This window comes from Atta colombica, unplaced genomic scaffold (assembly GCF_001594045.1).
Source record: "Atta colombica isolate Treedump-2 unplaced genomic scaffold, Acol1.0 scaffold9, whole genome shotgun sequence".
NCBI lineage: Eukaryota > Metazoa > Arthropoda > Insecta > Hymenoptera > Formicidae > Atta > Atta colombica.
The window spans coordinates 4,669,131-4,681,216 of NW_017259583.1; the positions used below are offsets into that span (position 1 = coordinate 4,669,131).

The window sequence follows — 12,086 nt, forward strand, 5'->3', positions numbered from 1 at the left end:
CAATAATAATATTAAAATGAGTAAATATGGATAGGCATACAAATTGGAGGCACATTAATAGGATCCGCTTAGATTCACTAATAGAGACAAAAACATGTTGTCTATTTTGTCAAAAGCATTACAAAGTATTAGGTGTGGGAAAAAGTTCGTGGCGTCTTTTTAATGCCATCTAACGGGAAAAACGCTACGAACTTTTTCCCACACCTAATATTAACACTTGTTAGATTAAAGAAATATTATAAAAAAAAGAAGTAATTAAAAAACTGATATTGATTGCAAGCAGATAAAATTAAAGTTACAATATTTAATAATTAATTCAATAATAAGCAAATTGGTTAAAAGGCACATTAATAGAGACAGTTACTCTATACAAAAATTATTAAATAATTCTTATATATACTTTAAAATCTTTATAAAGTACTTCTTAAGGTTATATATATTTAAAAAATTGTATATAAATGTTTTAACTTATTTAATGCTCTTAGTTTTCAAAGAAAAAAAAATGAGCAAAACACAAACGACGAAATCGTGTATACTAAGAGTAAATAATATATTCATATATAGATTTACAAATAGATTTTTCAATTCTATAAACCTGATCTGTTAAACTTGAAATAATTATAAACTAAAGCTGAAAATAACATCACAAATTACATAATCATTCATTTAACTCTCAGTCTGTAACTTGGGTTTCTTTTTGGCATGAATAAAATTTCACCCTCAAATTTTAATTTCTGTTAAATAAAAGTTTTAACATTTAAATTACTTCAAAACTTTTTTTTTGGTAATGTAATAGAGGTATTAAAAAGTAACCTTATATTTTTTCACATTTTTTAAAAGTATAGAACAACAAAAACTTAATGACTGTTTTTCATTCCTGCAACAAGACTATATTAGAACTCTCTTTTTTGCTCTCGTCAAATATCAAATATTTATCTCATTTTTAATTCTAAAAGTGTATACTGATTCAGCCGCAAATAACACACAAACCTCTTGAATGGACAAAAAATACCAGATTACAAACGGAAAGAGTAAAAATATAATTGCAGACATAATGATGCTAATAAGAATCTTAAAAGATTCTGCTTATAATAACATTAAATTGCAACTTCAAAAATTTCATTTATTTTTTTCTCAGTGCACTTATGACATTGAAATAATATTAAACTAATTATTATTGACTTAAAATGTGACAAAATGTCAGACGATATTTTTATTCAATGCTTCGATAAGCCGATATCCGCCGATTCTTCAACGTCACCAAATGAAAATGCTTTTGACATATTGTTAGAAAAACGTAGAGATGGCACAAATGTAAAAGCGCAAACAGATAACATCAACCCGGTCAGTCAACATAGATTCCCTCGCGACGTGACCACAGCGTTGAATTAGAATTTCATGAGAATTCTAAGATCTTAATTAGTTTGAGCGTGCAGGTATAATAGCTTGTCGCGTACTCTTAGACACACAGATCGTAAGACGAGCCAGTAACTTCCACCGGTAATAGATGGCGACTTCTCGCCAATTTCAAATCGTGACCACTAAATCTACCGAGAGATTAATTCATCGCAAATTATACGTTAACTGAGAACGCGGTTAGTCACCGTGAGAAAAAAAAAATACTTCGTGGTCGTTCCATGAAGGAAGGCGGTAATCTTCTCTTTCCACTTAATCTTTGAAAAAGAACGCCTTATCGCGTTTTCTCACGATCCTCGCGAGAATTGGTATATAATGAGATACGCCTCGCGATCGCGATATAATTGGTAGATCGCTCGTGCTACGAGAGTAGAATTCAGGTATTTCTTTTGATTGCATTTGCAGAAATACGCTTCCTCTCCCCTCATGATTGCATTCAGGTAAGCAGTTTATCTGTTCTGCTATCGCGTAAAATTATTCAATTTTCGCGCGAATTAGCCAGAAGGGACGGGTGCTTTTAGCGAAACCAAAGGCTTATATACGAGAGTAGGTAGTGCGGCAAAGATCGTGGGTGATGCACAGAAGCGATAGAGAAGCGTGTCGCGGGTCGAGGGCGCGACTGGAAGTCCGGCGACAGGTTGATTTATTAGCATGGACCGGGTGCACGATGGTATCGGAACGGAGGTTGGAGGTCGGGCACCTCCTTCTGCGCTTCACCCTTGTGTCCGCAACACGTAAGCAGAATGCCCGCAGGTGTCCTGCCTTATCGTTCGCTGATCGCGCATAGATTTCCATGCTTTGAGCCCAGGGGTGCGCGATGCCCGACATTTTCCTCAAGTCATCTATTAATTCTTAATAATTTATACACTGAGAAAAATATCTGATTTGATTATTCGGAATTCTGATTAAATATAGATAAATCAGAATTTTTTAATTGAATCTACTATTCCAGTTGAGAGAACTAAAATTCTGATTTATATAATTAGAATCTGATCCGTCCAACCAAACATTTTTTTCAGAGTCTTTATTCGATTGACGTGAATAAAATTCGAACAAGATCCCCTGTTTTCTTCTTTCATCGCATTGTATTATTATACTGTATTATTATGTATATTGAAAAGGAATTTATTAAATTTTAATAAGCGTTTGTTCAAATAGTACTATTAAATGTTTACTTATAAATAAATATTTATTCAATAAAAAAATGATACATCGAATTAATAGTTCTTATATCAAATAAATATATGTTCACATTTAATAAATATATAGGACAACTATACCTATTAATGTGCCTTTAAGCCAACTTGCTTATTAAATTAATTAAATTAATTATTAAGTATTGTAGTTTTAATTTTGTTTGTTTAAAATCAATATTAGTTTTTCAACTATTTCTTTTTTATAATTTTTTTTTAATTTAGAAATGTTAATGTTTTAAAATGTTTTTGATAAAGATAAAGAAAATGTTTTATTCTAATTAATAATGCCTTTCAAAGGGCAATGAATCCTTATTAATGTATTCTCAATTTAAGTGCTTATCCACATTTGAATTATTTTAACGTATAATTACTAAAAAAGATAGTCGAAGTAAGCTATTAGTTGTTTAAGTTATTAGTGAATAAATCATTATTTTAATTATTCTTACAATTTCAATGTACACTCATAAAAACGTTGTTAACTCCAATACAGAGGACTAATAGGGACAAGCTTAAAATTTTGCGATATTACTGGGATTACTCACATAAATTCTAAATTGTAATATGTATCTTTCAAAAAATGTTCATTATACTTTCATTATACTTTCATAGTTAAAAAATATTATTTTTAATTTAATTTTAAAGAATATTATTTTTAATAATATATACATTAAAAATTCAATTTAATAAAAAATATACCTTTTTTTTATTTATCTGTTCTTTGTGACTTATTTAAATATAAAAGCATAATAATAGGAATGAAGTAATAGGAGCAGTTATTACTATTCAAACATAATCCTAATTAATACTATTTAAACATATTTATTAAAATTTAGTATATTTTTTTCAGTATACTGTATTATGTTGCTTTAACATAACTTTCAGTTGCGCACCCCTGCTTCTCTAGCTCCTTGCATCACCACGGCGTCACGTGTTTTCGCGATCGATCTTCACGCTGATTACTCTTCATTCGTGACTCGGCCGAATCCGTCGAGAGTCGATCAGAAAGCGGATATTAACCGGATTACTTCTTCAACAAATGTTACGATCGGGCCGACGCATTCCGTAACACATTTTGTAAGACGTTCCACAAGACGTTCCGCGTTGGAGAAGACGGTGACATGGTCGATATTGCGAGAAGAAGTTCGGAAAGATTAATCGTTCAGAAGATAGCGAGATGAAGGCGAAGAGACGCATATCTTATTCAATGCGCCGCCGATGCATCGACGGGGACCAACTCTCCTGCGAAATTACACGACGCTGACGGTAAAGCGAATCGTTCGCCTACGGAGGGGCTCTTCCGGTTAATTGAATCATCCCACCTAATTTCCCGCATCACCGGGAAAGATGCGAGAGAGCGTCCGTAACAACGTAGGTAGACCAGGACGATCCCGAGGAACGATTCTGGAATGAAGGCTAGTAACGAGCAGACTCGACACTCGTCACGCCCACGAGTTTTCTCCAAAGACCCTTTTGAGAGACTATTCTGGACTATTGATCGCGGGTACTACGAACATCGGGACATTAATTGAAAAATGGCAACGGAAAACGACGCGTCTCTGCCACTGAAATTCTCGACATGCTCCATTCGTGGAGCTATTATTTCTGACAATACGTCGAAAACATTCGATGTGCTTGACAAACCTTCAGATCTCTATCTCTAGTTTATGAGTTAATAATCAGCTATTCGCTCACGGCCATATTCAACAGATAATAATCAAATTTCCATAATTTCCATAATTTTCTAATTAACATAGACCTTCTGTTTCTTGTAACTAAGATAAGAAAGAAAAACTTTTTCCTTATTGCTCGGAGCGAATCAGGGACGTGTTTTTCTAACGCGAATGCCTGAAGAAACACGATAATGCGCTATGACGCCTGTCTTGTTACATTAATTACCATGACATTCACGGCGATCAAGTATTCACGGAATCGATTAATCGCCATTCTCAAGAGAAAAGGATTCTCATCGACGATTTGACGTCACAAACATCGCGTTGTTTACCAGGTGATTCATGACTACTTTAGGAAGCGATTTTCCGGATTCATGAAATCGGAATCAACACGGAATCGCACCGGTGCCGACATAGTGATGGATGCCCGAACGGAGCCGATTGCGAAAGGTTTCGTGTTATCCAGCTGTGTTGCCGAAGTGTAATTGCGACATCGATGATTGTGTCTATCGCGTATCTGCACCGTCGAATGTGCGAACGACATCGTGTCCTTCGAAACATCGGTCGCTGTTTCAACTTTCTCGCCCTCGAGGCAAGATTACCAAAGTCGTCTCTTGCTTTCCTCTTAACCGACATGAATTCTCCCAAGGGAAGACACGCTGTTAGAAAGGAAACACCGGAGCCTTTCCTTCGTCTGCGGATATTCCTGATTCTGTGACAGTGATCAAACGAATTTAAACATATGATGTTAACTTAAAAGTTTTCGAGAAAAAAAATCGATAAATGTTTGCAGCTAAGAGATGTAACGTTTTCGAAAGGAAGAAATTAGAAGAACGGAAAACAATCTAGCCCATCGTAATTTTATTCTTCAGATAATTAAAAAAAAATTAATTTAGCACACTCACAAGTAAAGAACGTCAACTGACTTTTTTCAAATTTTTTACAGACGTTTTATATATATCAAAGAAAAAATCTGTTATTAATTGTAACTTAAATTGAATGTTTTAATAAAAAAGTACTTTTTTTTATTTTATATACATTTAAAGTAGTATTTTTTAGGAATAAATCTATCTACAATCGTTTTTTTGAAGCTCGATATACATATTAAACATTTAAATAATAGTTAATAATATGTAATTCCATTTAATAAGAACGGTTCCATTTGTAAAAAACTTTATTGGTTCACTCAAGTCTTTGTTAAAATTTTATGTTAAATTTTTAATATATTTGAGTGTTAATTTAATTCGATAATGTGATTATGTTAGTTAAATATTTTATGTTAAATTATATTCAACATTCTTATTTAATATTAAATTAATATTAAATATTTAATATTAAAATAACACAATTTATGAATAAATGAATTAATGACATAAAAATAACGTATTTTAAAATATAAATAAGATAGAATTCTAAGTATTAATTTATAATAAATGTTAATTTTACTGAGAAAATATGTTTTCATAGTTTGCTTATCAATTGTATCAGTATTACATTTTTGTGTTAATTTATACACAATATTTATGTTACTTTTTAACATTTATCTTGTATTAAATTAATATAAAAAATTGCGTAGACCATTTGAAACTTGTGAAATACATTAATTTTAACATAAATTTTCCAACTGTGAAGATACAATTATTTTTGCAAAAATACAAAAGTACCTACTGGTAGCGCGAAGTGCAGTGGGGTATATCTTCGACGCGAAAATTCATAGTGCGTTTCCTATGCCTTTTGGCGTATTCTTGCCAAAAAATGTTCTTTTTCCGCAAGTGCTCCACTCGCTCGCGAAATTTGCGCGTCACATCTACGCCGTAAGAATCGCGAATGCGTATCGAAACATGACAACAACAACGTAACGTCACCAACGGCAGGTGGTGTTGCAGACTGCCAATTTACTTTCCATCCATCTCCACAATTGTTCGACTATCGTAACAATCCACGGTCGGTTCGGTGATGTTGCTCCTCTCTACTCCTCCCCAATATTTGTATTCCGTCTTTATGTAACACGCGCGTAACGTAATTGTTCCAATAACGTAAATATGAACGAGAGATATCGCTGCTGGTCGCATCATACCGATGTGCATTGCGGACTCCCACAGCTGACCTAGATTATATTTGCCATTTTAATTGTGGAGTCCCGTGTTCCCAAGTGCAGAACAACGTGTACAATTCGCGATAACGCGCGACAATCGACAACGTTTCGACACTCGAACGATCAAGCATTTTAAACTGCTTTTCTTTTTAAAAGAAACAGGTAACACAAATGTTGTTCTAGTCTTTTTGTTATTCATTGAAGAAGAATAGAACGACATTTGTGTCAACTGTATTTTCTAAAAGGAAAGCAGCTTTACTTATAAAGAATCACCCGATTGTTCACTTCTTCGATGAGGTCAGGGTTTCCGCGTGATCGAAGGAGAGTTTTCTCAATCTTATCTCAGAAACGCGCCTTTTTCTAAATTTCCTAATGTCACGCCACATGAAAAGAAAAGTTTTGTTGGAATATCTAAACATTTAGATAAATATAGATCTGAAAAAAATTTTATTAGACTATCAAAAAGATTATGTAACTCAAATTGATTACTGAATGTCAAAATTTTTTGAATCATCATGAGTTCCTTACATAATTAATTTGATGATTCAACAAAACTATTTTCGAGTCTATATACTATTAGATATCAGGAATAATAATAATCCTTTTAAGATAACATTTTGTTGTTTTTAATTTCCATTTGTGTTGTGAAAACAATTCATTTCTGTAATTAAGTTTCAAAGTGAACATTGTCCATATTACATAACATATTATATACACTTAATAAATAATAAATTTAATTTGAATCAAATTTAATTCATTTTCTTAAAGTTCATTTTAATTGAATTGAACAACATATTGAGTAGGAACAGTGGCGATACAAATACGATTAAAAATAACTCAAATTAGGTATAATTTACTCTCTAGCTGAATAATCTCTGATTATCAGAGCTAAGTACTGATAATTACTAAATTCAATGAAATTCAACATTAATGAAACATAGAATCCCTAACCTTACTTTAGTATATATAAATTCAAATGCATATGTTATTGGAACTACTAACGTAAATATCGGTATTTTATAATTACATAATATTCAAAATTTTCTTTTTCAATTGAATTTTACTAATTATTCAATGGCATACTCAATAGGAGACTAATATAATTTGATATTATCCATTGATTTAGAGAGTATGAATTTAATTTTAAATTTTGAAGAGAGCAAAATTTTTATCTAGTTAAATTTTATATCTAAATTTTTAGATACTTCAGCAAAATCATCCTTTTTGCATGAATCTCATTGTTTATTACTAACTATCCTATACGGCCTTCACCCCGTTAACTTCGCTTGCCCATCGGAAATTCAATCGACGCGCAAAAACTCTGTACGGAAATACATTTTAGCGTTGTCAGCTTGGACGTCGACATGAAAAATCGACGTAGAGAAAAAAATATCGTTCTCGTGAGCTACGAATTAACTCCGGAATTTGCCATTATAACGACGATGGAGACACGCGGCAAAATGTAGAACACGAATGGTCCGCGTGTCGCGAGCGCGCGTCTGAAAAGTACAATTGCCAGGATAATTGCTGGAATTAGCATGCAAGCGGGCAGACTGTATTAGCGGCGTGCAAGACGTGAAATAATTTAATCCAGCTTCCGTACGTCAGCGTCAACGAGAACTGCTGCACTCATGAACAAAATGATGACAGAGGAAAGAGGGAAAGAAAGATTTATTTCATTCGCATTTTTTTTCTTCTTTCGAAATATGATGCATTCATCTTTGCGAGACGTTCGCAGAATCTCGAGACTCCTTCGCGCGCTTATCTTAGAACGACGAAGCAGAAGCTACTCGACGCATCCATGTTCCCTGCGATAACCATGCCGATACCTCGTTGAGCGTTGGCGCGTTTAAAAACGCGCTCGAGAGCGAGAGAGCGCGGCGTGTGCACTCACGGCATATTAGATTCTTATATATCCGTGCCAAGGATAATCATATGAGTCCCGGCCATGTGGTTCCCGGCCTTCGTGCGCACGAAGAGGATCCACCGAGGCTGCTCTTATCTACACTGCTTCAAGTAAGGAGAAGCGAATGATTTACGAGTTCGTTGGACCTACCGCCGCGCCTTTCGACCGCACGCCATCGTTGCGCGCATTTCCTGCGCGTTACATCGTCGTCCTGGACTTTCCTCGATCGCATCCTGTTTTACTTTACAAAGCCAAAAGACCTGTCAGGAGGTCAAACACGTCAACTTTTTCTCTAACACGGAAAAATGAACATTTTTTTGTATGCACAAAAAAATATCATTCTTCTGCAAAGAAAAATGATTACTCAATTTATTTTCTTCCTTTTAAGTAATGATTATTTTTAATAAAGAATTTTTCCTTGATAAATTTAAAATATACTTATTATTTATAAATTAAAAAAGAACTCATTGTTATCAAAATGAAAATTTTGTTAAAATATATAATTGATCGAAGAAGCGACTTTATATAATAATCAAATTGAATTTATTTTAATTTAATAATCTTGATTGAAGTATTAAACTTATCAGAATTCAAAATAAATTTGAATAAATTTGAATACATTTGATGCTTGTGATAAACTTATAATAGATTTACTGACATTTAAAATATATATTTGAAATAAGTAATTATTATTTACATATAGTATTTTTCTGTGTGTGCTTTTGAGGCTTCCACGGGTATTTACTTCGAAAGATGCCAGAAGGTTTATGAGTTATCGCCGTGTCGTAATCCATTGCTAATGACATTAGCAATGGATCACGATACGGCGATATCCCGCAACTCTCTGGTATTTTTATGTATGTAGATATGCACACACATAAAAAAAATTTCACTTTTCATCTTTTCGCTCAAGATAAAAAGTTGAATAACTCCCTGGTCTACTTGAGGCATCCCGAAATATTACAGACAGTTATGATAGGAAAATGTGAATACTCTCGGCTTCTGTCCATCTTCCCGCATTATGAATAACGGATGTGCTCTGGCGTAAGCGAATTAAACCGTTTATATACGGATTATGCATTTTAGATTTCTGTTTCAAGCACCAATGTAATCCCGGCACTAATCCGATGTTGCCCGCTTTAGCCGAGCCGCTTTCCACGCATGCGTTTCCGTCTCGTGTAAATCAACTAAATTTGATCCGCATTAGATACCTTCCCACATAATATAACGTAACGTGCAAACACAACTCGCACCGGGCTGGCTGTCGATCGTATTTCGTTACGTCATACCTCCAGCCTCGCGGATATAATTTAGACGAGAACATAGCTAAAAATCTATGTGTAAGCTAAGGATAATCCTTCTCAGCGATATAACTTGTCGATCACAATGATACATTACGTTTTGTGCGGATGAAACAAGCTTTAAGCGGATAACCCAGAAATTCCCGAAATTAAACCCGATCTCATTTGCGCGCGCTTGACAAGATTCGCGAAATTCCCGGGGCTCTTCTGAAATCAAAGTAAATTCCTGCGGAAGCTAACCTGGAGTTATATGGGGCCAATAGGCTTCGTTAAATATGTACGCCGGAGTTTGCCCAATGTCGGCTGAAATTCCCGCGTCGACCGATAAACAAGCTTCCAACCAAGAAAAAGTGGATTTAAAGCGATACCGAGAACCCAGCGTTATACGTAGCGTGCGCCCTGTATAAATGTATAAAGGTACGTGCCTTTTATCGAATAATAAGTACAACACTTTAGTATTATGAAATGCCATTTTAAATATGTACCTGAAATCTACTTTGTTAAAAAAAAAAAGAAAAAAAGAAAAATATCGAATAACATCCACTTTTATGTGTCGCAGTATTGCGTATTTGCGACCAAATATAAATACGAATAATTATAAATATATGAATAACTAAATATACGAAAAAATGATTTTGTTGAAGTATTTAAAAAAGCCAGATATAAATCTGAAAATAATTTTGTTTATCAAAATAATTATGTAGAACGCTCAAACTCATTAATAGAATGTTTTTGCAATCATTGTCATCAATGTTTAATCTTAGAACAATATTGCTATTAAGTCATACAGTATTGCTATCGAGAATTTAAAAAATAAATTATAATTTCGTAAAATTTTACGAAATTTTATGAAGAAATAAATCTCTCTTGATTAATGTAACAAGTTTTTCTATGTTTCACATCATAGTTGTTACAAATTTCTTATTCTAAAATTCCATAATTAAGTAATTAACTTTTTCTGATTTGCTGATCAAAATAATATGAAGGATGCTAATATGAAGAAGATTGGTAGAATATTAAAACTTTTTCAGAACAGCATCATTCATCATGCTTGAAAGTCCTACGTAATTATTTTGATGATACAACAAAATTATTTTCAAATCTAGCTAATGGTGTGATTCAATTAATACTGCAAATATTTTGAAGCATTATTTGATTGGTCAATTCGTAAAAGTCTTTCTCCTGCTTGATCAACGAAGCATTTGCAACGAAGTGAATCGCATCTAAATTTTTAAAGACTTCAGTTCTTTCTCTAGCAAATCGTTCCTTTCCATGTAGTTTAATGTTCAATGCTCTCGCTCATTTGTATGTAAAATTTACACAGATGTAGCATTCTAGGATTACTTTCAGATCTACATCTAGCTAAATTTTTTAATACTTTTAAATACTTTAGCAAATCCATTCTTTCCGTGAAAGAACGCAAAGTTTCTAACGTAAATTTTTCCTTTAATTCGCAGCTCGGCGTGCCGTTGTCAATTTTCGCGATTCAATCAAACTTTCGAGAATCGACGATGCTTTTCTCAACAATAGTTATTTGACATTTGCCACGAGAAATCGCGAGGAACAGACTATCGTGTTGGCGATGGCGACGACAACGACAACGTCGACGACGGTGACAAACGCTCGCAAAAATTATACGACGCAAGAAAAAGCGATATGGTCGATTCCTTTCAACGGAATGTTCACATACCTGTGGACAACGTTAGCCAGAAGATCGTTGTGCCGTAACCTGTAATCGATGTCCACCTTTTGATAGTTGACTGTCAGGGTGCCAGCGCGAATACATCTCTCGTATTCCTCGGCTGGATGGGCACGGAATTCCCTTGCGAAGACTTCCAGGATCTTCTCGCCGACCCATCGACCTTTCGTGAATGTCGTGAAGGTAAAGTAATAAGGATATACCTTACGGAGACCTGAAACATACAACGCCGGGAATGACCATGAAGACCGATAAGAGAGAGAGAACGATAATTACTTCGAATTCCGTAAGCCGTCTTTAAATGTCACGAGGCTTAACGGCTTATATTAGTTACGTTACGAAATGATTCGCGCGATTGCCGCAGGCACTCGCCCGCAATTAATCGGAGATTAGCATCCAAGTTGGCGCCCGAGCGTACTAAGGCGAACGTGAATTACGAGAATATAATGTCTTCGAAGCGGAATCACATAATAAATCACTGCAACGGATACATAAAAATGTCGCTGTTATTTGCGAATCTATTATCGTGTCGTCCCAAGGATGATTGCTTTTGCGGGCGAAATTTACGTTAAAATTAACATAAAATCGATCGCTTCTTTCTCTTTCGTATCTTTCCCGGATAAAAGAAAAGGAAAAGGGCATATTTAAATTTCTGGGACATCCTGTTACTCCGATAGCGATTGACTTGGAAATTCGTGCTTCAAATGCTTCTTCTGCGGACGTGTTATTTCCTGATTTCGCTTTTTCCTCTCTCTCTCTCTCTCTCTCTCTCTCTCTCTCTCTCTCTCTCTCTCTCTCTCTCT

General features: G+C 34.4%; 1 protein-coding gene across 1 annotated transcript in view; it reads right to left on the bottom strand.

Annotated features, from left to right (window-relative positions):
• Window positions 1-12,086, bottom strand: part of LOC108693470 (RNA pseudouridylate synthase domain-containing protein 2-like) — a 120,583-nt gene that overhangs the window by 18,223 nt on the left and 90,274 nt on the right. The window contains exon 4 of the mRNA XM_018202444.1: window positions 11,275-11,497. Coding sequence (XP_018057933.1) covers window positions 11,275-11,497 — 223 coding nt within the window. The remainder of the gene's footprint in view (window positions 1-11,274; window positions 11,498-12,086) is intronic.